Here is a 27647-nt window from a genome sequence, read left to right on the forward strand (position 1 = left end):
TCAATCCATTGACAGCACGTCGACCCCGGTATACCACATCGTTCCAATTCACTCTATTTGTATATATATATATATATATATATATATATATATATATATATATATATATATTCATTCTTTAAAACTATTCGCCATTTACCGCATTAGCAAGGTAGCGTTAAGAACAGAGGACTGGGCCTCTGAGGGAATATCCTCACCTGGCCCCCTTCTCTGTTCCTTCTTTTGGAAAATTAAAAAAAAAAAAAATAGAGGGGAGGATTTCCAGCCCCCCGCTCCCTCCCCTTTTAGTCGCCTTCTACGACACACAGGGAATACGTGGGAAGTATTCTTTCTCCCCTATCCCCAGGGATAATATATATATATATATATATATATATATATATATATATATATATATATATATATATATATATATATATATATATATGTAGGTTTGCGGCAGGGGTGTGTGATGTCTCCATGGTTGTTTAATTTGTTTATGGATGGGGTTGTTAGGGAGGTAGATGCAAGAGTTTTGGAAAGAGGGGCACGTATGCAGTCTGTTGTTGATGAGAGAGCTTGGGAAGTGTCAGTTGTTGTTCGCTGATGATACAGCGCTGGTGGCTGATTCATGTGAGAAACTGCAGAAGCTGGTGACTGAGTTTGGTAAAGTGTGTGAAAGAAGAAGTTAAGAGTAAATGTGAATAAGAGCAAGGTTATTAGGTACAGTAGGGTTGAGGGTCAAGTCAATTGGGAGGTAAGTTTGAATGGAGAAAAACTGGAGGAAGTAAAGTGTTTTAGATATCTGGGAGTGGATCTGGCAGCGGATGGAACCATGGAAGCGGAAGTGAATCATAGGGTGGGGGAGGGGGCGAAAATCCTGGGAGCCTTGAAGAATGTGTGGAAGTCGAGAACATTATCTCGGAAAGCAAAAATGGGTATGTTTGAAGGAATAGTGGTTCCAACAATGTTGTATGGTTGCGAGGCGTGGGCTATGGATAGAGTTGTGCGCAGGAGGGTGGATGTGCTGGAAATGAGATGTTTGAGGACAATGTGTGGTGTGAGGTGGTTTGATCGAGTAAGTAATGTAAGGGTAACAGAGATGTGTGGAAATAAAAAGAGCGTGGTTGAGAGAGCAGAAGAGGGTGTTTTGAAATGGTTTGGGCACATGGAGAGAATGAGTGAGGAAAGATTGACCAAGAAGATATATGTGTCGGAGGTGGAGGGAACGAGAAGTGGGAAACCAAATTGGAAGTGGAAAGATGGAGTGAAAAAGATTTTGTGTGATCGGGGCCTGAACATGCAGGAGGGTGAAAGGCGGGCAAGGAATAGAGTGAATTGGATCGATGTGGTATACCGGGGTTGACGTGCTGTCAGTGGATTGAATCAGGACATGTGAAGCGTCTGGGGTAAACCATGGAAAGTTGTGTGGGGCCTGGATGTGGAAAGGGAGCTGTGGTTTCGGGCATTATTGCATGACAGCTAGAGACTGAGTGTGAACGAATGGGGCCTTTGTTGTCTTTTCCTAGTGCTACCTCGCACACAGAGGGGGGAGGGGGATGGTATTCCATGTGCGGCGAGGTGGCGATGGAAATGAATAAAGGCAGACAGTGTGAATTGTGTACATGGGTATATATGTATGTGTCTGTGTGTGTATATATATGTGTACATTGAGATGTATAGGTATGTATATTTGCGTGCGTGGACGTGTATGTGTATACATTGTGTATGGGGGTGGGTTGGGCCATTTCTTTCGTCTGTTTCCTTGCGCTACCTCGCAAACGCGGGAGACAGCGACAAAGCAAAATAATAATAATAATAACAATAATAATATATATATATATATATTTTTTTTTTTTTTTTTTTTTTATACTTTGTCGCTGTCTCCCGCGTTTGCGAGGTAGCGGAAGGAAACAGACGAAAGAAATGGCCCAACCCCCCCCATACACATGTACATACACACGTCCACACACACAAATATACATACCTACACAGCTTTCCATGGTTTACCCCGGACGCTTCACATGCCCTGATTCAATCCACTGACAGCACGTCAACCCCTGTATACCACATCGCTCCAATTCACTCTATTCCTTGCCCTCCTTTCACCCTCCTGCATGTTCAGGCCCCGATCACACAAAATCTTTTTCACTCCATCTTTCCACCTCCAATTTGGTCTCCCTCTTCTCCTCGTTCCCTCCACCTCCGACACATATATCCTCTTGGTCAATCTTTCCTCACTCATTCTCTCCATGTGCCCAAACCATTTTAAAACACCCTCTTCTGCTCTCTCAACCACGCTCTTTTTATTTCCACACATCTCTCTTACCCTTACGTTACTTACTCGATCAAACCATCTCACACCACACATTGTCCTCAAACATCTCATTTCCAGCACATCCATCCTCCTGCGCACAACTCTATCCATAGCCCACGCCTCGCAACCATACAACATTGTTGGAACTACTATTCCTTCAAACATACCCATTTTTGCTTTCCGGGATAATGTTCTCGACTTCCACACATTTTTCAAGGCTCCCAAAATTTTCGCCCCCTCCCCCACCCTATGATCCACTTCCGCTTCCATGGTTCCATCCATATATATATATATATATATATATATATATATATATATATATATATATATATATATATATATATATATATATATATATATAGCAAAAAGTCTTCAGTAAATCATTATCACTAAAACAAAGCTCAAAAAACTTTAACCTTCACATTACAGCAAATAATACATAATCTTTCGAACAGAAACATCAAGTATCTTACTTCAATTTCTTTCCTTCTAGCCTGAACCAGGAGTTGCTTTGTGGATACAGACTGCTTTCGTCTGTTTACTTTGTTCTTCATATGGCACTGGGTGATGTTATTCTGTTGGAGAGAAGCAGAGCACTGGTGGTTGCTAATGGAATCCAGGCTGGAATTGCTGCCATTTAACGAAGAGTGGCCTGAGTCTGCTTGCCCTATGTTGTAACCCAACAACTCCGCCTTCAACTCGGCCAAATTTGATAAACTGGAAGATTTCTTGCGCTCAAGTGGTGCTGTAATTACTTGGGACCTGCGCTCCAACAAAGCTGGGGTAACTGTGGGCTTTTGTTCAGCTTCTACACATAACAGTGCCGCTGGTCGCGAGTACACACTCATCTTACGATTGAATTCCAGGAGATTGCTGACATAACGACCGCCTTTGCTTGAGCTGCCACCACCGCCGCCACCACCTTGCTCATCTACCTCGATGACAGTGTGGCCGGAGGTCTCGGTCAGGCCCTCGTCAGAAGTAAAAGCGGGGTTCAAGATACCCGAGATATTCTTCTCATACTTCTCTGGGATTTCTTTTGTTTCTTCCTTCTCCTGGAAAATGTCATATATTCTTCTGGTCCATTCACCGACAGAGCGGACGTGCACGGTGAAAACATCTGTAATACAAAGGATTATCAATGCTAAAACTCAGAACATATCAGTTGCTATTCTAAATCTTCAACAGACAAAAATTTTCTTTTTATCATGACTCATATAACAGTGGACAGTGGTAGCTAATATCAGATTGTCAGCATACCAACAATAAAAGTAACCTCCAAAATCTATGTATCATCAAAGCTAAGAAATGTAATGGCGAAGATTGTGTCCTATTCAAGGCTGGCTACCTTCCTGCTCTGGAGCCGAAGAAATGGTGAAGGGATGCCACTCATAGCGTGCGATGGACGGGATGTTCAGGTACACATACTCCCCAGGCTTGAAGTCGAAGTCCTTTGGCCGCCTGATCAGTAACTTTATCACCTGTGCCACAGATGAGCCTCGAGTTACATTGGGGTATGACAGTTAGATTGGTGTATGACAGTTAGATTGGTGTGTGACAGTTAGATTGGTGTATGACAGTTAGATTGGTGTATGACAGGTAGATTGGTGTGTGACAGTTAGATTGGTGTATGACAGTTAGATTGGTGTGTGACAGTTAGATTGGTGTATGACAGGTAGATTGGTGTGGGACAGAGAAAAAGTGCAAACTGAAACTGCATCCGTGTGTCTAAACAAGTTTATGGTATAGGTATTCCAAAATTATACCAATTTTTCTACACTTTAACATTATCATGAGAAGAAGCAAGAAGGAATTATAATCATGATTGTATTTTAATTCTGCACACACCATAGCTGATGTTACTTTTATTATAATAAATCTGAAGTGTCATACCATGAACAGAAGCAACCTGAAACAGATTTCCATAACACAGATGATTCTTGATGGCATATGTGGCTGTGACTTCTATATCTGCACTGTGCAGGTGTGCAGCTTACCTGTGAGGGCAAGATGGTTCCCCCAAGGATGAGGGTCTGTCCCCGGGCCGTGCACACCTGAGAAATCCTGAAGCAAGTCTCCAGGAGGAAGGCAGTGCCAGGCAGAAGAAGCCATTTCCAGAAGTTGGGGCCATGAAGTACCAGTAGCACCCAAAAGGGTAGGGACAGCAAGTGAGTCCAATAGAATATCTGTGGGCATACGGAACACTGTATGATATCTACCTACGAGGGATGCCAGGCTGGCCATAATACAATACTGGAAGGACAGACACGGTAATAAAGGTAAAGTTGGAATGCTGATGTAACTTAAAAGAGAATTATTCAAGACCCCCGAGTTAATAGGTGCTGCAGTTGATCTGACTAATACACGCTCGGTGAATTCTTATATGTATATTGACGTTTTAATGAAAGTGAAGGATATGCAAAAGAGGAAGTCCTCTACTTTAGATATGTGAAAGGTATAAACTTTCTCTCCAAGACATGGTGGTTTCATGTTACTAAATCTTTTTTGCATTTACTTGGGAATCAATAAATATAGCTCTAGAAACTCGTGATATATGATGAAAGTTAAATCTGGATCTGTAACTCGTAAGATGAAAAATAACAGGTAATTCTTCGTAATGTCATACCTCAAAATACCCAGACTTTCTGACGATGCGATGGCTGAAGGCTACAATGATGGTGAGTATGACCATGAGGATAACACCTGTCGGGTTGGCCAGGCCAGCTACCCAGCCAATGCCCAACTTGGTGTCCCACATGTAGGCCGACATACTGATGCCTGTCGTCTCCCCTAGCGTCACTGTCAGACCACCAAACATTATTAGCACCAGCTGACACAAAACATTACATCAATGCCTGAAAGTTACACAGGTACTGTTGGTGCCAAGGAAGTGAGGCTGTGTGAAGTGAAGGTGTTAGGGGCAGTGGCAATGAGCTAGTGTTGATGAGGTGGTGTAGTAAGTAGTACCTATTTGAGCTGTAAAGGGAAGGAGTTTTACACACAGGGGAAACCATCCCTTGAACACTTTCTCCTGTCATACCTAATGAATTTATGGGTGCATTAAGCATGTCCTCATTCAATCTGTTCCATTCATCCACCACTTTTATACTATAAAAGTATTTCTTTGCATCTCTGTTCACAAGTTCTTATTCAATTTCACGTTATGTCCTCTGGTTTCTTTAACCCTACATCATTCAAAAAACTGTCCACTTCTTGTTTCATTTAAAACCTTAAAGGTTGTGATCAAGTCACCCCTAAGTCTTCTCTCTTTGAAGGTGGGTAAATTTAAAGCCCCCCCCCAGCCTTTTCTTGTAGCTTAACTTCTGGAATGATCTATGTTGCCCTCCACTGGTCCTTCGCTATGAGGTCTTTGTACTTCTTCAGGCGTGATGACCAAACGTGTGAGGCATACTCTAGTTCTAGCCTTGAGTAAGACATCAATAGCTTGCTATATATTTCATCTATAATGTATACTTGAGAAAGCTATCGCGATATTCATAAGCAGTTTCTTTCCTTAAGTATTCTCCTCTAATGGGACTCTGAAAACATATTAGGGATGATGTCGAATCCAAGTCCCTCTCACACACAGAATCCTGAAGCTTATTTCCTGTCACGTAATAATCATATTGTGGCCGTCTTTTGCTTTGTCCCATCTTTATTAATTTACATTTCTTCCGGCTGAATTTCATTCACCATGTTAAGAGACCAACTTTGGAGTCTGTTTTATGTCCTCTCGTATGCTTATGCAATCCTCTTTGCTTTTCACTTCCCTCATGGCTTTTTTTTTTTCATCATCTGCAACCATATTCAGGTAGGATCCCATACCTTCAGGCACGTCATTGATATGGATAAGGAAGAGTATTGGTCCCACAACCGAATCCTGTAGCACTTCGCGGGTCACGTCAACCCATTTGAAACGAGCTCCTCTGACATGCGTCCATTGCCCCCCCCCCCCCCCCCCCACTGAGATAATCTTCTGTCCATATTAGGAGTTTCCCCTCATTCTTGCTTGGTAGTCCAGGTGTATAATGAGTCTCCTGTGTGGTACAGTGTCAAATGCCTTCTGGCAATCCAGACAGACAGTCCACCAGGCTTTACCCTTTGTTCATGACTGAGCTCACTATCTCGTAAAACTACAAGAGGTTATTCACACATGACCTCCTTTCCAAAACCGTGGTATTTCTCCTCGGTAGAGTCATCCAATTGTATTCTAATAATCTTTACCAGAACCTTACACATCACACTTGTTAGTATAACCGGTTTATGGTTCAGCGCCTGTTCCCAATCACCATTCTTACACACAGGTAAAATGTTTGCTCTTTTCCATTCTCTTGCCACTATGCCTCTCTCCTGTGAAATCTTGAACAGCAATTAAGTAGTCTATCAAGCGTACCATCACACATCCTCAGCGTGTATGAAATTTCATCAGGACCGTGAGCCTTGTATGGATCAAGTCCTGTAATGGTGGTATTAACAAAGTGAGGGGCCTGAAAGATGATGGTGCTGTATTTGTTTGTGTGCTGTGGTGAGAGGGTAATGGCACTTTTTGTGGTGTGGTAGTGTCAAGTGTGACGCCACAGTTCTCGGGGTGTAATGTGGTGGTGGGAGGATGATTACGCTGCTGGTGTAAAGGTGAAGACATTGCAAGTGTTATGTAAGTGTTGTTGAGTTGCAACACTGTACTGACACTTGTTAAATCATGAAATGGTAATCCAAATCATTAACTCTTTAAAACTACTGTTGACAAAGTGTAAGGAAGGACGGTAAAGAAACATATTATACCCTTACACATCAGACAAATATAAGATGAAAGACACACACACACACACACACACACAGGATTTACAATGATAAACACATTACAGACGAAAATTCTTCGTTAATTCAACAAACCCATCCTCAGATACATACACACACTACAGTAAAGATAATAAGAGCAGGTAAGATCGTACGATTGACCGTACAGTTAAAGAGTCAGGTCAGCAGCGACTTGTCTTGTTACAGAAAATTAATTATATTTCCATGAAAGATCCTAAATGGCACTAAATAGCCCGTGGTTGCTAACGCTTGTTCTCTGTGTAAAACTATAACATAAATATTTGAAGAAAAAAACTTTTAAATAATATATTCTCAACACTGAAGAACATCCGGTCACGTAGCCTCGCCCTGTTATCATAGTGTGCAATCCTCCTTGGATTTGAAGGGATCATTATGATCAAAGCCTTCAAAACATTAATCATCTAATTTCTCTTTTTATTATCTTTACACTTTACACCCGATCCAAGTTACGAAATCGATAAGTCTGTTTCTTACAAACCTCCGGCTAGGAACCCACATCCCCTAGGTTGGGTTACGTTTAATAAAATTTAGATTTAGATACATTAGGTAAGGTTTAGATTTTGACGTTTACTACCGCTCACCATTAAATCCAACAGGGCCGGAAACTATATATTTTTTTCCCCTATGACTGTAAATATACTGCCAAGGGTGATGGATCCCACTTCCATTTCCTGGGGTTAGGGTCCGTCAGGGTTGAATGGCAGGCTAGACACTTGACAGGACTGCCACCTCCTACATCTCTGATTCATCACACACACCACTCCACTCCTCACACTTGCACTAGAACCTTGACACGTTTGTGACATTCAGCCACCTCAAATATCACATCCCCGTACCTCGATTTCCGATTCAAAATTTAAAACAATTGTCTCAAGATTATTTCGTAATCTTTACGGCTGTCAACGCGCGTCGCAGCTGTAAATTGCAGATAACACAAAACATCTGCGCAAGTCATGCAGCTAGGATCAGAGAGGCAGCAGAATGCGCCTGCGCCCAGCACAGAGCTTTCATACAGGTGGTGACGCTTTATCAGTAGCTTTGGCGACCTTTCCTACAGAAGAAAAGTTGTCACAATAATCGCAAGACGGAGACAAGTTGTAAGATTGAGAAGTTATTGAATTTTCACAATAGAATAAGACAGTCAAATGCAAGTGGTACGAGGAGACTCGTTTCTCTTGTTCTTTTGCCTTGATCTACTTATGTTCCCGCGCTATAAATCTAACTCCAGCTGTGCGAGACTCATACTTGAGGATTATCTTATGCTAAAGTCTACTATCCCCAGCTGCTCCGTTGACAACTGTTTTCCATCATTCTCCACAGCTTTTCTGTTGACGAATGATTTGTAAAAACAATGTTGGTAGCGAGACAAAAGTTGTTTTGCGCAAGAAAGACGCTGTTTGGGAAAGGGCGATTTGTTTGGCAAATGGTGACAAGGTGCTCTCTTATTGATAAACATCGCTTCTGGAAATTCTCATGATAGTTATGGTAAAGTTGGTTAAGACTGGTTAAGTAAGGCATAATTCTTTAGAATAATTTTCCAAACACTCACAGAAAGGTGTGATACAAAGCAGTCTATCTGAGATAGCTGACCATGGCGTGTCGAAATGGTTTAGACAAATGGAGTGGGTAAGCGAAGAAAGACACAACAAGGAAAGAATGAAATAAAGCTATGTGATATATGAGCTGCAACGCGCTATCACTGGGAAGAATCAAGACATGAAGGGGTCGTGGTAAACCATGTAACAGTCTATGGTCCTTCCCTGTGGATGGATGGCCCTGATCTCAATATACCATAACGTTTTTGTGTAAAGTATCGCTAAGACTAAGCCTGACACGGGCTCTTGTCAATGACAGCCATTCCTATGTTTGCTATTCCTGGCACAGATAGGGATGTGTTTGCTCGGGGTGCCATTTCTGGCACAGTGCTGCCCCTGTCAACTCGTAGTGTAGTGGGCTCTCAGGTGTATGTGTGTATTGTGTGTGATGAACTGCTTCATCTCATATAAATTCATGTGGTGAATCATATATGATAGCTAGAGTGTGGACTGTCTCATTTTATTCTCAACTGTATTTTCTATTTCGAGCTTCCGTTACAAATACAAACGTTTCTAAATAATTAGAACAACTTTTCTTCCATGTAAAAAGGCGATAAATAATCGATAAATCTAAAGGAAAGTAGCACAAGAAAAACAAATAATGGACTATGAAAGACGTAAGAAATAAAATACAGAAATACAGAAATGACACAAAAAAGAAGGGAAACATGAACAGCAAGCAATGACTTACCTCGGGATGTCGATACACATATGCTCCTGAAACTACATACGTCTCCCCTGCATTTCTGGCTAGTCAGGGAAAAACGTGGACACACTTACGGTGATACCATAGAAAACATAAACACTTACACGGGAAACTGTAGACAGCACTGACAAGGATAACATCATAGGAAGAGGAAGGATATCTGGATAATACAATAGGACAGTACTCACAAGGGGTCATATACAGAACATTATTAGATATTCTACTAGGTTTATGATTCACAGGATTGATAAAGGATGGAATAAAATTTTGTAATAAAACTAAACACAGCGTACACACACACAAAAACATAATACATCCAGAATTTTTCAATGAAGATCGTCAACCATTTCATGAGGAAGGGCTTTAAAACGCACGAGAAGAAATGTCTCAGTATGAAGCGTTCTTTCCATTGAGAATGGTGGTACTCAAGAGATGGATCTTGTCAGCCAGGGGAAAATTATTCTATACCTAAAATACGTTAAAAGCATATCCTCCGAAGAACAGCAGAATAGCTGACAATAGGTAACACTGCAAATTAACAACTAAAGAGGACGGTGCCAGGCACAACAGTTATGCTTCACCGGCCTCACAACTCGCTGGTCACCGCAACAAACACTGGCCAAGTTTGCTCTCCTAACGAGTGGCATTTTCTGAAAATTACAGCTTTTATAACGGTCGGAGGAATGAGCGAGTAAAATGACACCCCCATGTTTCGTAGTTATCGCGGCTACATGACACGACAGTAGCGTCGGTGTCAGCAGTATTCATGGTTGGATTGTTGAAGGCTTCGGCTATCTCGATGATCTGTTTTCTTCCTTCCTCGTCCATATTTTGCCATGGCTGAGGTCGGCTCGCTTCGTCAACAGCACCAAGGTTGCGCAGCTCTAAGAGACAATTGTCTAATAGTGTACACTGGCTCTGCCATGACTATACACAGTGGCTGTGTTTGATGATGTCAGGATGGTGCGGAAACAAGCCACGAACGTTAATTGTGAGACATAACTGTAAAAAGGCTTTAGGTGAGAGGAAGACTTGCGCATGACCGAGCAGGGTGGGCATAAAAAAAAAAAAGAAACTGGGTGGGGCTATGCTGTTAGGGCGAGGAGGGAGCAAACGTGAGAGTGAATGAGCAGGTACATAGGAGGAAAGTGGAGGTTAGGCTAGCGAGAGGGAACTAGTAAACATTTCTGAGAAATCTGGGTTACGGAAATAAACATAAAAGGCCTGGGATTACTGCTTGTTTAAATTGTACTGAACTGTTTGTTGGGAGCGGAATTAGTATAATTAATGCCTTGTATATCTGTCATGCACATAGCCGTGTTTATGTAACCACACACACACACATATATGTGCGCTGATAATCACGAGAAAACGAAACGAGAGATGTTCCCAAGTGCACTTTCGTGTAATGATAGAAGACGCAGAACAATCAGTTGATATACAAGGAAGAGACGTAGTTTAGACGCCATTGGTAAACAAGCATGCCACTGGTAAGCGCTTGTCTTCTCTCATTTTTGTGTCTCCCTTGACGATGTGATCATTACACGAAAGTGCACTTGGGATCGTGTTTCATTTTTTCCTCGTGGTTGTCATCATATACTAGATCACGCGCACCATTGTGACCTTTTGCAATATATATATATTGTGGATCAAGTCAAGGGTTTATCCACTAAATTACATTTTCAATAAACCGTCATCTTTATACTTCTTTCTAGGCCGAGCAAACAGAAGCTAATACAAAATAAATATTCCCTTTGATTGACAGATTAATCAAAAATCTCAAATTCAACCATCAATACACACACACACACACACACTATATATATATATATATATATATATATATATATATATATATATATATATATATATATATATATATGGTTCAGGGCAGCACTGTAAATCTTAAATCATAAAACCTTAGCTTTGCATATCTAACTTTCTACGGCCATGGTCTCTGAGACATTTACCTCTTCCTGTATTTGGGTTTTGTCAGGCTTGAAGATCTACACCGTCACACTCCAAGTTCTACACTGATAAATTTCAAGTCTAAATCTTAATGAATTTAAGTCTGCACAAGCAAGAAATACGGTAACGGTTCTGTCGAACACTGTCATCTCTGATATTATATATATATATATATATATATATATATATATATATTGGAAAGGATCACAATTTTGCGCGTGATCAAGATATTCCTAAGAGTCCACGGGGAAAATGAAACACGAAAAGTTTTTCATTTTCCCCGTGCTCATAGGAATATATATATATATATATATATATATATATATATATATATATATATATATATATATATATATATATATATATATATATATATATTGCTAGTCTATCAAACCATGAACTATCCATTACTGGTCATACTGTTAATCATTCAATACATCTTATCTATTAAGTCAACTACGTATCTGGTGAAGCTCACCTTGTCAGGGAAGATGGATATAATCAGGCCATCATTCAACACTACGGTCACCCGAATTTAAATATGCAGTCGAGGGGAAGGACAGCAGATAAGAAGGAATTATAATGTGACAGATAATATCAAGGGATCGATGGCGTCCGTCGTTACTTTAAACTAAACAAACCAAACTTATGAATAATGGAGTCGGTTATAAGACCATGTCGTTACCAGTAGTGATGACAAATTTACCAAAGTTGGCGATGTGGAAGAGCGTGTGGAGAATGGAGAGGAAGAAGACGGTCCAGCCGGCCATTTTGTGGAAGTGGACGTGTTGGTCGCAGGGGAGGAGGTGCCCGGCGAAGGAGTTCCTCAGACGCGTCACCATCCGCCGCAGGATGAGCAGCAGCAGAAGCGCGCAGTCCAGGTTCAGACACTGACCTGCGGGCCGAACACCTGACTTGGTTACACATGTTTAACAGTCACCGCGGGTCACATGAGTAGATAAAAGTAGTAACATGAAATGGAATTAGGCCGTCACACACACACACACACACACACAGGCCTCCGAGGTGTAATGGTCAACGTAATTGACCATGAGTCACCATGGGCCCACTCGAAGTCGGGTATGCGTAGGTTTGAGCCTTGGGCTCGGCAGTCGGTCCACACCTAACCCAGGTGTTCATCCTTCTCTCAGGGCTGGTCGATAAATGGGTACCTGGCTTTGGCTGGTGTAAAGGAATAAAGATAAGATACGTACATATACACGTAGTTTATAAGACGTGGTAATACAGGTGAACAAGTCTTCCCATCTTCCCATAAAATAAACAGCAATTATATATATATATATATATATATATATATATATATATATATATATATATATATATATATATATATATATATATCCCTGGGGACAGGGGAGAAAGATTACTTCCCACGTATTCCCTGCGTCTCGTAGAAGGCGACTAAAAGTGGAGGGAGCGGGGGGCTGGAAATCCTCCCCTCTCGTTTTTGATTTTCCAAAATAGGAACAGAGAAGGGGGCCAAATGAGGATATTCCCTCGAGGTTCTTAACGCTACATCGCTAACGTAGGAAATGGCGAATTATATATATATATATATATATATATATATATATATATATATATATATATATATATATAAATATATATATATATATAAACTAATTTTGGGTAGTCTCCCCTTAAATCTGTACTAGCTTCTCAATTTATAACATCAACAAAACAGTCGTGTGGTGTCCGACGGCTTCCAGGACCCCAAGCTCTGTACACTCACCATGTAGGGACCCTGTAAGTGGTTCCTGCTCTGGTTTAATATGTCTTGTATCAGAGACGCATCTACCTACCCACACGACACGGTGGCTCCCTGACTTGTAAGCGACCGCGCACCTCGACCACAGTTAATATGTGTTCACTGTAAACATTAGCTTTATCTCATGTGTCCCCTGTGTGTGTGTGTGTGTGTGTGTACTTTTGCTATGGGTTTTTAATGTCTTATTCAAGTGTGACACGGCGAACTACTTGTATATCTACGCGGCGAAAGTTATTCTATGGCATTTCCGGAAAGGTTTATATGGTCCAAGTTTTGGCGAGATGGCAACTGCAGTAATTCTTATATGCAGAGAAATAAAGAAAAAAAAACCCAGGTCCTGACTTTTATCAAGTTAAAGCAAATAAAGTAAGGACTTTTGTGACTGCTGAGGCAGCATTATTCAGGAAAATAGAAAAAAGAAAAATATATAGTTTTCTATAGAGATCCATGCTATAAAGTCATCCTACGTAAACAACATACGACCTGAGAGAGACATCCATAATACTAGGCTTCACAAACGAACGCAGTCTTAGGCAAGGAGGGTGTGCTCACACGAGGTGGTGACCAAGGGGGCAGGGTCTGCTTGACTGTTGCCTACGGGAGCCTCATAACAAGGTTGAGACGTGAAGGTGATTCACAGAGACTCGAGGGTTGAGGGTTTAAGGGCGGTGAAAGTGACAGCGGTGAGGCATGGTGAGCTAAAAGTGATGATGATGGTGAGTGTAGTGAGAGTGAGGTTAGCGAAAAATGATAATGTTACCGACGAAAGTGGTACTTTATTTTGGGGAAAGCGATGGTGATCATGGTGGCAGTGACTATCACCGCAGGTTGAGTGAAGTGGTAGTACCGACTGTGAACTGGTAGTGGCACGGGTGGTGAGAGTGTAGTGTAAGGACTGCAATTACAGATGCTATTCGCTGCCCGTTGTAGGTACTCTGGGCGTCTCCACTACAACGCAGAGGGAACTGCACGGGTGCCATGTACTCCATGAAATACCCACTAGGTCAGCAGGTCTCGGGTAGCCTTACCAAACGCTAGCATTCATCATACCCAAGGATCATACGGAAGTGTTGGGAGGGTAAAGTGTTTTCTATCATAAGTGTTGGGTATTTCTCGCCGTGCACTGAGCACAGAGCAGCAGAACATCTCTGGCAAACTCACAGCTAAACGATGCTAACGAGACATTGTGAAAGAGACGGTGAGAAATTCGTCTATTGTGTCTGTCCGTTACACGCGCATTTTTTTTTTTTTTTTTGAAGGTCTGTTGTGTCATCAGGTGAGCGGCGGAGGAGGGCGGGGTTACGCAGCCTCGCTCGTCTTACGTCCTGTCAAGTAGTCCTCATGGGGTTCATGTACACACACAATTCTGCTCTACGACGAGGCTACCTGAGAGGTGGCGTGGGGAGGGGAGCAGCGAGATGGAATATCGCGTTATGAAGGGAGTTGCTGCGGCTGAGGGCGAGTTAGCGAGGTCGTGACGCAAGCAGACAACTGAAGTCGCCCTATACGCGTGTGACATTACCCGCCCAGCCCTGAGGCGGCGCTACACACACACACACACACACACCTTACCTAACAACACCTGTATAGAGCCCAGTGGAGTTTAATCATTAGTTCATCATCATCATCTGCGAGTATTAAGGACGCCACCATAGAGCTCTGCACATCCGGCCGGCCATTGTTTTTAAGTTCTTAAGCGACGCCATAATTCCCGCCCGCATATCCTAGCTCACCAAGCCCTGCCCACTTGATCGTTTGTATTGACTTGAACCACAAATAAACCTGATAAAGTTGGGGAGTATTTGATTGTTTTCCAAGGCTAACATTCTGCTCTCTCTCTCTCTCTCTCTCTCTCTCTCTCTCTCTCTCTCTCTCTCTACTTATTCGCCTTCTCCCGCGTTAGCGAGGTAGTGCAAGGAAACAGACGAGAGAATGGCCCAACCCACCCACATACACATGTATATACATAAACGTCCACACACACACAGACATACCTATACATTTCAACGTATACATACATATACATATACAGACATATACATACATACACATGAAGATATTCATACTTGCTGCCTTCATCCATTCCTGTCCCCACCCCGCCACACATGAAATGGCACCCCCCCCCCTTCCGTGCGCGCGAGGTAGCGCTAGGAAAAGACAACAAAGGACACATTCGTTCACACTGTCTTTAGCTGTCATGTGTAATGCACCGAAACCACAGCTCCCTTCCCACATCCAGGCCCCACAAAACTTTCCATGGTTTACCCCGGACGCTTCACATGCCCTGGTTCAATCCACTGACAGCACGTCGACCCCGGTATACCACATCGTTCCAACTCACTCTATTTCTTGCACTCCTTTCACCCTCCTTATGTTCAGGTCCCAATCGCTCAAAATCTTTTTCACTCCATCCTTTCACCTCCAATTTGGTCTCCCACTTCTCCTCGTTCCCTCCACCTCTGACACATATATCCTCTTTGTCAATCTTACATATATATATATATACATATATATATATATATATATATATATATATATATATATATATATATATATATATATATAATATATATATATATATATATATATATATATATATATATATATATATATATATATATATATATGTATACATATATATATATATATATTTTTTTTTTATACTTTGTCGCTGTCTCCCGCGTTTGCGAGGTAGCGCAAGGAAACAGACGAAAGAAATGGCCCAACCCACCCCCCCATACACATGTATATACATACGTCCACACACGCAAATATACATACCTACACAGCTTTCCATGGTTTACCCCAGACGCTTCACATGCCTTGATTCAATCCACTGACAGCACGTCAGCCCCGGTATACCACATCGCTCCAATTCACTCTATTCCTTGCCTTCCTTTCACCCTCCTGCATGTTCAGGCCCCGATCACACAAAATCTTTTTCACTCCATCTTTCCACCTCCAATTTGGCCTCCCTCTTCTTGTTCCCTCCACCTCCGACACATATATCCTCTTGGTCAATCTTTCCTCACTCATCCTCTCCATGTGCCCAAACCACTTCAAAACACCCTCTTCTGCTCTCTCAACCACGCTCTTTTTATTTCCACACATCTCTCTTACCCTTACGTTACTCACTCGATCAAACCACCTCACACCACACATTGTCCTCAAACATCTCATTTCCAGCACATCCATCCTCCTGCGCACAACTCTATCCATAGCCCACGCCTCGCAACCATACAACATTGTTGGAACCACTATTCCTTCAAACATACCCATTTTTGCTTTCCGAGATAATGTTCTCGACTTCCACACATTCTTCAAGGCCCCCAGAATTTTCGCCCCCTCCCCCACCCTATGATCCACTTCCGCTTCCATGGTTCCATCCGCTGCCAGATCCACTCCCAGATATCTAAAACGCTTCACTTCCTCCAGTTTTTCTCCATTCAAACTCACCTCCCAATTAACTTGACCCTCAACCCTACTGTACCTAATAACCTTGCTCTTATTCACATTTACTCTTAACTTTCTTCTTCCACACACTTTACCAAACTCAGTCACCAGCTTCTGCAGTTTCACACATGAATCAGCCACCAGCGCTGTGTCATCAGCGAACAACAACTGACTCACTTTCCAAGCTCTCTCATCCCCAACAGACTTCATACTTGCCCCTCTTTCCAAAACTCTTGCATTTACCTCCCTAAAAACCCCATCCATAAACAAATTAAACAACCATGGAGACATCACACACCCCTGCCGCAAACCTACATTCACTGAGAACCAATCACTTTCCTCTCTTCCTACACGTACACATGCCTTACATCCTCGATATAAACTTTTCACTGCTTCTAACAACTTTCCTCCCACACCATATATTCTTAATACCTTCCACAGAGCATCTCTATCAACTCTATCATATGCCTTCTCCAGATCCATAAAAGCTACATACAAATCCATTTGCTTTTCTAAGTATTTCTCACATACATTCTTCAAAGCAAACACCTGATCCACACATCCTCTACCACTTCTGAAACCACACTGCTCTTCCCCAATCTGATGCTCTGTACATGCCTTCACCCTCTCAATCAATACCCTCCCATATAATTTACCAGGAATACTCAACAAACTTATACCTCTGTAATTTGAGCACTCACTCTTATCCCCTTTGCCTTTGTACAATGGCACTATGCACGCATTCCGCCAATCCTCAGGCACCTCACCATGAGTCATACATACATTAAATAACCTTACCAACCAGTCAACAATACAGTCACCCCCTTTTTTAATAAATTCCACTGCAATACCATCCAAACCTGCTGCCTTGCCGGCTTTCATCTTCCGCAAAGCTTTCACTACCTCTTCTCTGTTTACCAAATCATTTTCTCTAACCCTCTCACTTTGCACACCACCTCGACCAAAACACCCTATATCTGCCACTCTATCATCAAACACATTCAACAAACCTTCGAAATACTCACTCCATCTCCTTCTCACATCACCACTACTTGTTATCACCTCCCCATTTGCGCCCTTCACTGAAGTTCCCATATATATATATATATATATATATATATATATATATATATATATATATATATATATATATATATATATATATATATATATATATATATATATAAAGGTGAAATCGCTCTTCAGTAGTTCATATAATTTCATTCAACATGCATTTTTTCTGTACATGTCGTACGAAAAGTTTCGTGGAGACAATCCACCTCCTCAGCTGCCAGTACTTAACAAACTGCCAACCTCACAACGGAGTACCGCCGTCTAGCGTCAACCGCTACAGACAGCACACGATATAACGTGACCGGCAGTAACCGTTAAAAGGGAGAGTGATTAGGTTGGGTAACGTAGCGGGGGTTGACCTGGGTAGCAGGATATGTCTTGAACAGCTTTTTTCATTTTTTTTTGCTTTCGTGTTTTGTCAATTCTCTCATGATGATTTAGTTAATGATAGGATAGGCTTTAAAGTTGCCTGGGGACAAATTAAAGTTCTTAGTATTAGCAATTAAGACATTCAATGACGCTGCGTGTGGCAACCCGTTGCAATAAGTCGCATCTGGAGAACAAAATTAATGTAATTATTACAGTGTTATTCAATAAAAAAAGATATCAAAACATTTTATACTACGAAATTCCCTCAAGGTATTCTCATTATTTTGCAGCACTGATCGCTCGCTGAGCTTGCAGCACTGACGGCACTGAGTTTGCAGTACTGACTGGGCGCTGAACTTGCAGTACTGACTGGGCGCTGAACTTGCAGCACTAATTGGGTGCTGAGCTTGCAGCACTAATAAGGCACTGATCTAGAAACACTGGGCGCTGAGCTAGCAGTGCTGATCAGTCAATGAGCTTGCTGCATTGATCCTTCCCCAAGCCTTTAGTACTGATCAGGTGTTGCCCTTGCAGCACTCATAGGGCGCTGATATTACAGTTTTAATCGTTCACTGAGTTTGCATTACTAATTCACTGCTAAGCTTGCAGCACTGATCGGGTGCTGAGCTTGCAGTACTGATAGGGCGCTGAGCTTACAATGTTGATCACCCTCTGAACATGTAGCACTGACTAGGTGCTGAGTTTGAAGCACTGATCATGCGTTAAGCCTGTAACGGTAATGGAGTGCGCTGAGCGCGTAGCACTAATCAGACGCTGAGCTTGCAGTACTGACAGAGCGCTGATCACTCCCCCCCCCGAGCACGTAGCGCTCACCGGGTGCTGAGCCTGCAGCACTGAACGAGCGCTGAGCTTCACATAATATAAACCAGTGTATGGCTCGATGAAAATGAACCCTCCTCCCATGCTGGCACCACCACTAATGACCACGTATGACCCGTGAGCACGACGGGGACGACCCCTCTGGCGCGATGACCGGCCTTGGGGTCAACGGTCAGGCCAGGCCATGACACTAAGGCCCATACCGTCGTGTTCAAGGGTTTAATACTCTATCCGCTTAAGACGCCACGCTAAACGTCACCACAAGAGCGCTACATACACTGGTCAGTGGGATCAAGGGAACGACAACATGTCGCTATTGTTGTTGTTGTCGTCGTCGTCTCTGCCCTCGGGAGAAAGCCGTCGTCGTCAGCTCAGTCCGTCCTTAAGAACGTTCATGGTGAACCTGTGTCATCATGGGTCAGGTGGTCAGGAAGCAGCAGCAGCAGCAGGAAGACCAGGTCATCATAGGCCGTAAGAAACAACACTGATGTTTACCACGGGCTAAGGTGTCCCGACCTCTCTCTCCTCTTCCGGCACGTGTCCTGCTCCCCCTGACCCACATCCTGGCTACGATGGGGGGAAGGTGAGCCTCCGCCACCCGACCAGCTGTGTGTGAGTGTGTGTGTGCCTCCCTCCCACACCAGGGAAGGAGGACCCAAAGCCTGGCGTCTGCTTCTCTAACACCTGGACCATGATGGAAGGGGTGTGAGAGGTGTTCGCTTTACACATACAGGGTCGAGGGGACCTGAGGATGTCCAGGTGTCACATAATGGTAGAGGGACCTGAGGATGTCCAGGTGTCACATAAGGGTAGAGGGACCTGAGGATGTCCAGGTGTCACACCAGGGTAGAGGGAGGACCTGAGGATGTCCAGGTGTCACACTAGGGTAGAGGGAGGACCTGAGGATGTCCAGGTGTCACATAAGGGTAGAGGGACCTGAGGATGTCCAGGTGTCACATAAGGGTAGAGGGACCTGAGGATGTCCAGGTGTCACACCAGGGTAGAGGGAGGACCTGAGGATGTCCAGGTGTCACACTAGGGTAGAGGGTACCTGATGTTGTCTAGATGTCACTCCAGGGTAGAGGAGACCTAGGGATATCCAGGTATCACATTAGAGTAGAGGGGACTTGAGGATATTCGGGAGTCACATTAGGGTCCAGGGGACCTGAGGATGTCTAGGTGTCACATCAGGGTAGAGGGGACTTAAAGATATCCGGGAGTCACATAAGGGTTCAGGGGACTTGAGGATGTCCAGGTGTCACATTAGGATAAAGGGGAGGCTGAGGATGTCCAGGTGTCACATAAGGGTAGAGGGGACTTGAGGATATCCAGGAGTCACATAAGGATCGAGAGGACCTGAGGATATCCAGGTATCACATGAGGGTAGAGGGAACCTTAGGATATCCAGGTGTCACATCAGGATAGAGGGGAGCTTGAGGATGTCCAGGTGTCACATAAGGATAGAGGGGAACTGAGGATGTCCAGGTGTCACACCAGAGTAGAGGGGACCTTAAAATGTTCGGGTGTCACACTAGGGTAGTGGGGACCTGAGAATGTGCAGGTGTCACATCAGGGTAGAGGGGACCTGGAAAAGTCCAGGTGTCATACAAGAATAGAGGGGGACCTGAGAATGTACAGGTGTCACACCAGGGTAAAGGGGACCTGAGAATGTCTAGATGTCACACCAGGGTAGAGGGAGACCTGAGAATGTCCAGGTGTCACACCAGGGGAGAGGGGACCTGAGGATGTCCAAGTGTCATACCAGGTTAGAGGGTGCATGAGAATGTCCAAGTGTCATACCAGGGAAGATGGGCCCTGAGGATGTTAAGGTGTCGCACCAAGATAGTAAGGACCAAAGAATGTTCAGGGTCACACCAGGGTAGAAGGAGGACCTGGAGATGTTCAAGTGTCACACTAGGGTAGAATGAACCGGAGGATGTTCAAGTGTCGCACCAAGGTAGAGGGAAGACCTGAGGATGTTCAGGTGTCACACCAGGGTAGTGGGGACCAGAGGATGTTCAGGTGTCATACCAGGGTAAAGGGAATCTGAGGATGTCCAGGTGTCACATGAGGGTAGAAGGAACCTGAGGATGTCCATGTGTCACACGAGGGTAAAGGGAACCTGAAGATGTACAGGTATCACACCAGGGTAGAGGGAGACCTGAGGATGTCCATGTGTCGCACCAAGGTAGAGGGAGACCTGAGGATGTTCAGGTGTCACAACAGGGTAGAGGGGGACCTGAGGATGTTCAGGTGTCACAGCAGGGTAGGGAGGACCTGAGGATGTCCAGGTGTCACACCAGGGTAGAGGGGACCCGAGGATGTCCAGGTGTCACACAAGGGTAGAGGAGATCTGAGGATGTCCAGGTGTCACATCAAGGTAGAGGTGACCTGAGGATGTCCATGTGTCACACCAGAGTAGAGGGGACTTTAGGATGTCCAGGTGTCGCAACAGCATAGAGGGGCCCTGAGGATGCCCAGGTGTCACACCAGGGTAGATGTTACCTGAGGATGCCAAGTGCCACACCTGGGTAGAGGGAGACCCGAGGATGTCCATGTGTCTCACCAGGGTAGAGGGAGACCTGAGGATGTCCAGGTGTCACACTTGGGTAGGGGGACCTGAGGATATCCAGGTGTCACACAAGGGTAGAGGGAGACCTGAGGATGTCCAGGTCTCACACAAGGGTTAAGGTTACCTGAGGATGCCAAATGTCACACCTGAGTAAAGGGAGACCTGAGGATGTCCAGGTGTCACACCAGGGTAGAGGAGGACCTGAGGATGTTTAGGTGTCACAGCAGGGTAGAAGGGACCTGAGGTTGTTCAGGTGTCACAGCAGGGTAGAGGTGACCTAAGGATATCCAGGTGTCACACCAGGGTAGAGGGAGACCTGATGATGTCCAGGTGTCACACCAGGGTAGAAGAGGATTTGAGGATGTTCCGGTGTCGCACCAGGGTAGAGGAGGACCTGAGGATGTTCCGGTGTCGCACCAGGGTAGAGGTGACCTGAGGATATCCAGGTGTCACACCAGGGTAGAGGGAGACCTGATGATGTCCAGGTGTCACACCAGGGTAGAAGAGGATCTGAGGATGTTCCGGTGTCGCACCAGGGTAGAGGAGGACCTGAGGATGTTCAGGTGTCACACCAGGGTAGAGGGAGACCTGAGGATGTCCAGGTGTCATACTAGGGTTTGGGGGACCTGAGGATGTCCAGGTGCCACATCTAGGTAGGAGGGACCCTGAGGTTTCCTTGTCACACGAGTGTAGGAAGGGATGAAGGGATGTCTACCTGTTATGAGGTTAGTTGGGGGGGAGGGGAGAACCTGGGGAGTCTACCTGGCACAGGATGGTGAGGGGAGAACCTGGGGTGTCTACCTGTCACGAGGTGGTGAGGGGAGAGCCTGGGGTGTCTACCTGGCACAAGATAGTGAGGGGAGAACCTATGGACCTGTCTCATGAAAGTACAAGGAAGTAGGGGCATGGGAGGAATTTACGCCTGTCGTATCCCGGCCAAGGGGAACCGAACGGGGCGATCTACATATTACATGGGGGTCAGAGGGAGGTGCGGGTAGGGTGTCCACATGCCACACTCTGTGTAGCGAGGACCTGGCGAGAACGTCTGCTCATAACGTGAGGGTCGGGAGGATCATGGGAGGCGCCCAGCTACTGAACAAAGGGTCAGGGCAGACACCAGGAACGCTTACATGACGGCTGAGAGGGGCGCCTATAGGTGCAGCAAATGGGAGAGGGGGGGACCCGATGGCTCGTTTTCCTTGTCCACTGAGGATGAAAGAAAGTTTTGAGGGATGTCTCCTATAATGAGGTGGGCCGGACCTGGGAGGTGTTCTCCTTGCACGCGGGAGTGAGAGGGAGGTGGGTGTGTGCACCTCTCATAACGAGGGTGAGAGAGAGAGAGGGGACCTAAGAGAGTGCGTGTAGCCATCACACTCAAGTCGGTGGGAGTGGTGAGGTGTCGACTGCGCTGCAGGAGGAGACGAGAGGTGACGTGTGAGTACGTCTTGCTCGAAACTGTGGAGAGGAGAGCGGCGGGTGGGCACCTCCCCGTTACGTAAAACATGAGTAAGATGGGTCACCTTAGGCTGAGTGAGTGGTGAGGGTCACGGGAGACCGTCAGAAGAGGTGGGTCAAGGTCACACGCGTGTCTCACGAGGCGAGGAGGGACCTTTACTGCCAGTTTACCGACGGGTAGTTTACCGACTGGTTGTAGCCGCTAACAGCTGACTGATTCGTTACTCGTGATAGCTATAATGAAACAGGTTAATGTGGGTCTAAGATTTACCCATAGGACTTAATATACTTCCTTGCCCCACACATATATATATATGGTGTCTTTAGGGCGCTGCCAGGCTGTGAGTCGTCCATATATCAGTGTCATCTGTACGTCTCTCTCTCTCTCTCTCTCTCTCTCTCTCTCTCTCTCTCTCTCTCTCTCTCTCTCTCTCTCTCTCTCTCTCCTGACTTGTCTTCAAAACATTCAACTGCTACTTCTCGCTTCCACCTCCCTCACTCCCTCCTCTCCTGCCGGCGTGCCCGACTCCCTCCCGCCGGGCACCCCCTCCCTCACTGTAGATTCCACGAAACATTTCGTACCACAGTTAGGCACTCCGTCCCAGTCAGTACTCACCACAGGCTCTGGCGCCCATCTCCAGCAGGTTGGTGTGGCTGTACTGGTAGGCCCGCGTCAGGAAGACCACGGCGTTCACCCCGACGAAGAGGGCGGTGAAGACGAGCGCCGGCGCGTTGTTCCTGGCCCATACCACCTGCCGTCGGAGGTACGTCCTCACGCTCACCTCCTCCGGCTCCTGCGGCCTCACATCCTCCAGGCACACGTCCAGGAACCGTATCCTGCTGGGGGGAAGGAAGGCACAAGACCCTTTATTTACCTGCCATGGTGAACCAGTGGACTGGTGATTATCCTAAGGGATATAATGCACGCTGGACGATCCCTCCACTGGGGAATTAAAGGCCACTTTGTTATACCCACCAGGGAATTAAAGGTCACTATGTTATACCCACCAGGGAATAAAAGGTCACTATGTTATACCCACCAGGGAACTAAAGGTCACTATGTTATACCCACCAGGGAATAAAAGGTCACTATGTTATACCCACCAGGGAATAAAAGGTCACTATGTTATACCCACCAGGGAATTAAAGGTCACTATGTTATACCCACCAGGGAACTAAAGGTCACTATGTTATACCCACCAGGGAACTAAAGGTCACTATGTTATACCCACCAGGGAACTAAAGGTCACTATGTTATACCCACCAGGGAACTAAAGGTCACTATGTTATACCCACCAGGGAATTAAAGGCCACTATGTTATACCCACCAGGGAATTAAAGGTCACTATGTTATACCCATGAGGGACAAATGCTAAGGTCAGTCACACACAAATCGTAGTCATGAGCAAAGTATTCCAATCCTCATAAGGAAATATAATTCAGATTATCACAACAATTATCACTGATAAGTAATGAAGGTAGTACCATGGGTAATTATTACAGTTAATTACATGAAACAAGTATAGATAAGGGGCACAGGTAATGATGTCAACTTATAATTAGAAATAATGACTGCATGTCTCATAAATAATAAGTCTAGGCAAAAGGTAATTCATAAGTAATCATCAAAATGATTATCTTGCTAATCATCTTAAGTGACGATTCACGAATCGTCATTAACACAACTGGCAACATGTGAGGGACACTGGTTATCTGGTTATCAAAACAACATGCACAGATCCAGGTAACTATCCGGGTAATTATGATAATCAGCAGAGGCAATTATCGCTGGCTGAAAATCCCAGATAGATGTCAGAGTGACCGTTAACTTGTGTAGCAACTGGACGGTGTGAAACAGGACGAGAGATTATGAGGAGAATGTTGGACAGTCTGGCAACCACTTAAGACTTAGGAAGCCCTTCAAAAGCGCGTTCACTTGACGCATTCAGCAGATAATGAAATTATCTTAATTATACTGAGAGAAATGAGCGTATCTCTCTGTTGGAGGTTTGTCTGATATATATATATATATATATATATATATATATATATATATATATATATATATATATATATATATATATCATACAAACCTCCAACAGCCAGGATCGAACCCGGGACCCTGTGCCACAGGCGGTAATGCAACCGCTAGGCAATGGTTCGATCCTGGCTGTTGGAGGTTTGTATGTTTTATGAAGGTGCGCGTTCATATGCACTTTATTCGTGTATATATATATATATATATATATATATATATATATATATATATATATATATATATATATATATATATATATATATATAGTAAGACGGATAGACAGACAGACAGAGAGACAGATAGATAGAGAGACAGACTGACAGGCCATATGATAAAACTGTAGAAAAAATAAAAGAAACTGTTTATTTGAGATGTATTCGTGGTTGCTGCCTCACGTAGCAGGTGGATGATGATAATACACAGCAGAGCGCTTGGCCGGCCTGTGCCGACCCGTCCACCTTGAGCAGCGAGCCACGGTACTACAGGTGACCCACTCAGGTGTACCTGAGACCATGTTGTCCCTGAGTACGACGGTACGGTGCCTGAGTACGACGGTGCGGTCCTTGAGCACGACGGTAGGGTCCTTGAGTACGACGGTACGGTCCTTAAGTACGACGGTGCGGTGCCTGAGTACGACGGTACGGTGCTTGAATACGACGGTAGGGTCCTTAAATACAACGGTACGGTGCTTGAGTACGACGGTACGGAGCTTGAGTACGACGGTACGGTCCCTGAGTACGACGGTACGGTCCTTAAGTACGACGGTGCGGTCCTTGAGCACGACGGTAGGGTCCTTGAGTACGACGGTGCGGTCCTTGAGTACGACGGTACGATCTTTAAGCACGACGGTACGATCTTTAAGCACCACGGTACAATTCCTTGAGCACGACGGTACAATCGTTGGGCCCTGCACCCGCGCAAGGTCATGCGGTTCGCTGTGACCCGCGGTGTGTTGCGTACCTACCCCCGCTGGACTTTAGTGAGCGAGTCCACACCATACCAGGGAGAGGGAGGTGGGTGTGGTGGTCCAGCGTTCCCTCCTGGACCGCCAGATGGCCGCTGGGATGATCCCTCCCCACAGCAAAGCTAATCATAAAGCTAATCATCGACACTGGTGATCATGAGGGGATGTAAACTGAGTTTTGTGATTGCTGTCAATAACTGCGTCCCAAGGGCTGTGCACACAGGCTATGAGATGTTTGGGGAGAGATGGCATGTCTTCCAGGCTTCCAGTCGCCCTTTCTGGTCTCCTCACTCAAGAGCCTGGGAAAGAAAGGGGCCACCGGAACGGAACAAGAGACGTAAACAAAACTCAGGGGAACGAACTAGGAAGGAAGGGAGGAAGGAAGGAAACACACACTGAAGGAAAGAAGAATGATGAAAAAAAAAAAGGAAGACTTGACGTATGTATTGCATTCCTGTGAGATCATGACGACCTCAGTTAACAGGGCTCTATGGGGCTCCAACTGATGACCCCAAAAGATGGAACAACTTTGAAGTTAGGCAAGAGAAGTCTACGGAGGGACGTGAGGAAGTGTGTACGGAGGGACGTAAGGAAGTGTGTACGGAGGGACGTAAGGAAGTGTGTACGGAGGGACGTGAGGAAGTGTGTACGGAGTGATGAGGAAGTGTGTACGGAGGGACGTGAGGAAGTGTGTACAGAGGAACGTGAGGAAGTGTGTACGGAGTGATGAGGAAGTGTGTACGGAGGGACGTGAGGAAGTGTAACGAGGGAACGAGAGGAAGCATTTCCTCAGCAACAGAGTAGTTGACTCGTCAAACAAGCTAAGGCAGGAACAAGTGAATTATCTGATGTTAGGAACACTAAGAAAAAACCTAAATCCTACATGACAAAAATGGCAAGGATGGGAGATGGGGGCGCCCCAGCAGGGTGTAACTCGCTCCCCGGGTGGTGGACAAATACGTTACAAGAAATTGGTAACAACTCGTCCACTCTCGGTGACATTAATTGCCACAGATGATCTGTCGTTACAGAGATAATTAGGGAGTCTCTGTCACTGCAGGTGTCACTGCCTCTGCGGAGACAGTGCCAGCTGGGGAGATTGTATCAGCTGGTGAGATAGTGTCAGCTGGTGGGACACTGTCAGCTGGTGAATCAAACGTCTTCACTTACTCCAGGGATATGAGTGTGGTGGGTCCATTGTGGTGAATCTAGTCTGGTGGGTTCAATGTGATGGACACCCAGTGTGGTGGGTCGTGTTGTGGCTCCAGTGTGGTGGGTCGTGTTGTGGCTCCAGTGTGGTGGGTCGTGTTGTGGCTCCAGTGTGGTGGGTCGTGTCAAGGCTCCAGTGTGGAGGGTCGTGTTGTGGCTCCAGTGTGGTGGGTCGTGTTGTGGCTCCAGTGTGGTGGGTCGTGTTGTGGCTCCAGTGTGGTGGGTCGTGTTGTGGCTCCAGTGTGGTGGGTCGTGTCAAGGCTCCAGTGTGGTGGGTCGTGTTAAGGCTCCAGTGTGGAGGGTCCAGGTGTGGTGGGTTGAGTGTGGTGGGCTGAGTGTGGTAGGTTGAGAAATCTATTGCCACCATCACAGCTTCATGTAAAATTCTCTTTTCACCAACCTTCTGATCCAGGAATCGTCAGATAACGTTACGGAGGAGATGCCCAAACTACACAACTTTCTATGAATCGTCAATTCTTT

At 45.0% G+C, this 27647-nt stretch overlaps 1 protein-coding gene across 3 annotated transcripts in view; it reads right to left on the reverse strand.

Annotated features, from left to right (window-relative positions):
- LOC139756058 (NADPH oxidase 5-like) overlaps window positions 1-27647 on the reverse strand; it is a 178657-nt gene that overhangs the window by 46738 nt on the left and 104272 nt on the right. For all 3 annotated transcript variants that reach the window (XM_071675050.1, XM_071675052.1, XM_071675051.1), the window contains exons 3-8: window positions 23573-23796; window positions 12111-12299; window positions 4923-5095; window positions 4294-4482; window positions 3645-3777; window positions 2770-3416 (exon numbers count right to left, since the gene is read on the reverse strand). In XM_071675050.1, coding sequence (XP_071531151.1) covers window positions 2770-3416; window positions 3645-3777; window positions 4294-4482; window positions 4923-5095; window positions 12111-12299; window positions 23573-23796 — 1555 coding nt within the window. The remainder of the gene's footprint in view (window positions 1-2769; window positions 3417-3644; window positions 3778-4293; window positions 4483-4922; window positions 5096-12110; window positions 12300-23572; window positions 23797-27647) is intronic.

The sequence above is a fragment of the Panulirus ornatus genome, chromosome 20 (genome assembly GCF_036320965.1).
Source record: "Panulirus ornatus isolate Po-2019 chromosome 20, ASM3632096v1, whole genome shotgun sequence".
NCBI lineage: Eukaryota > Metazoa > Arthropoda > Malacostraca > Decapoda > Palinuridae > Panulirus > Panulirus ornatus.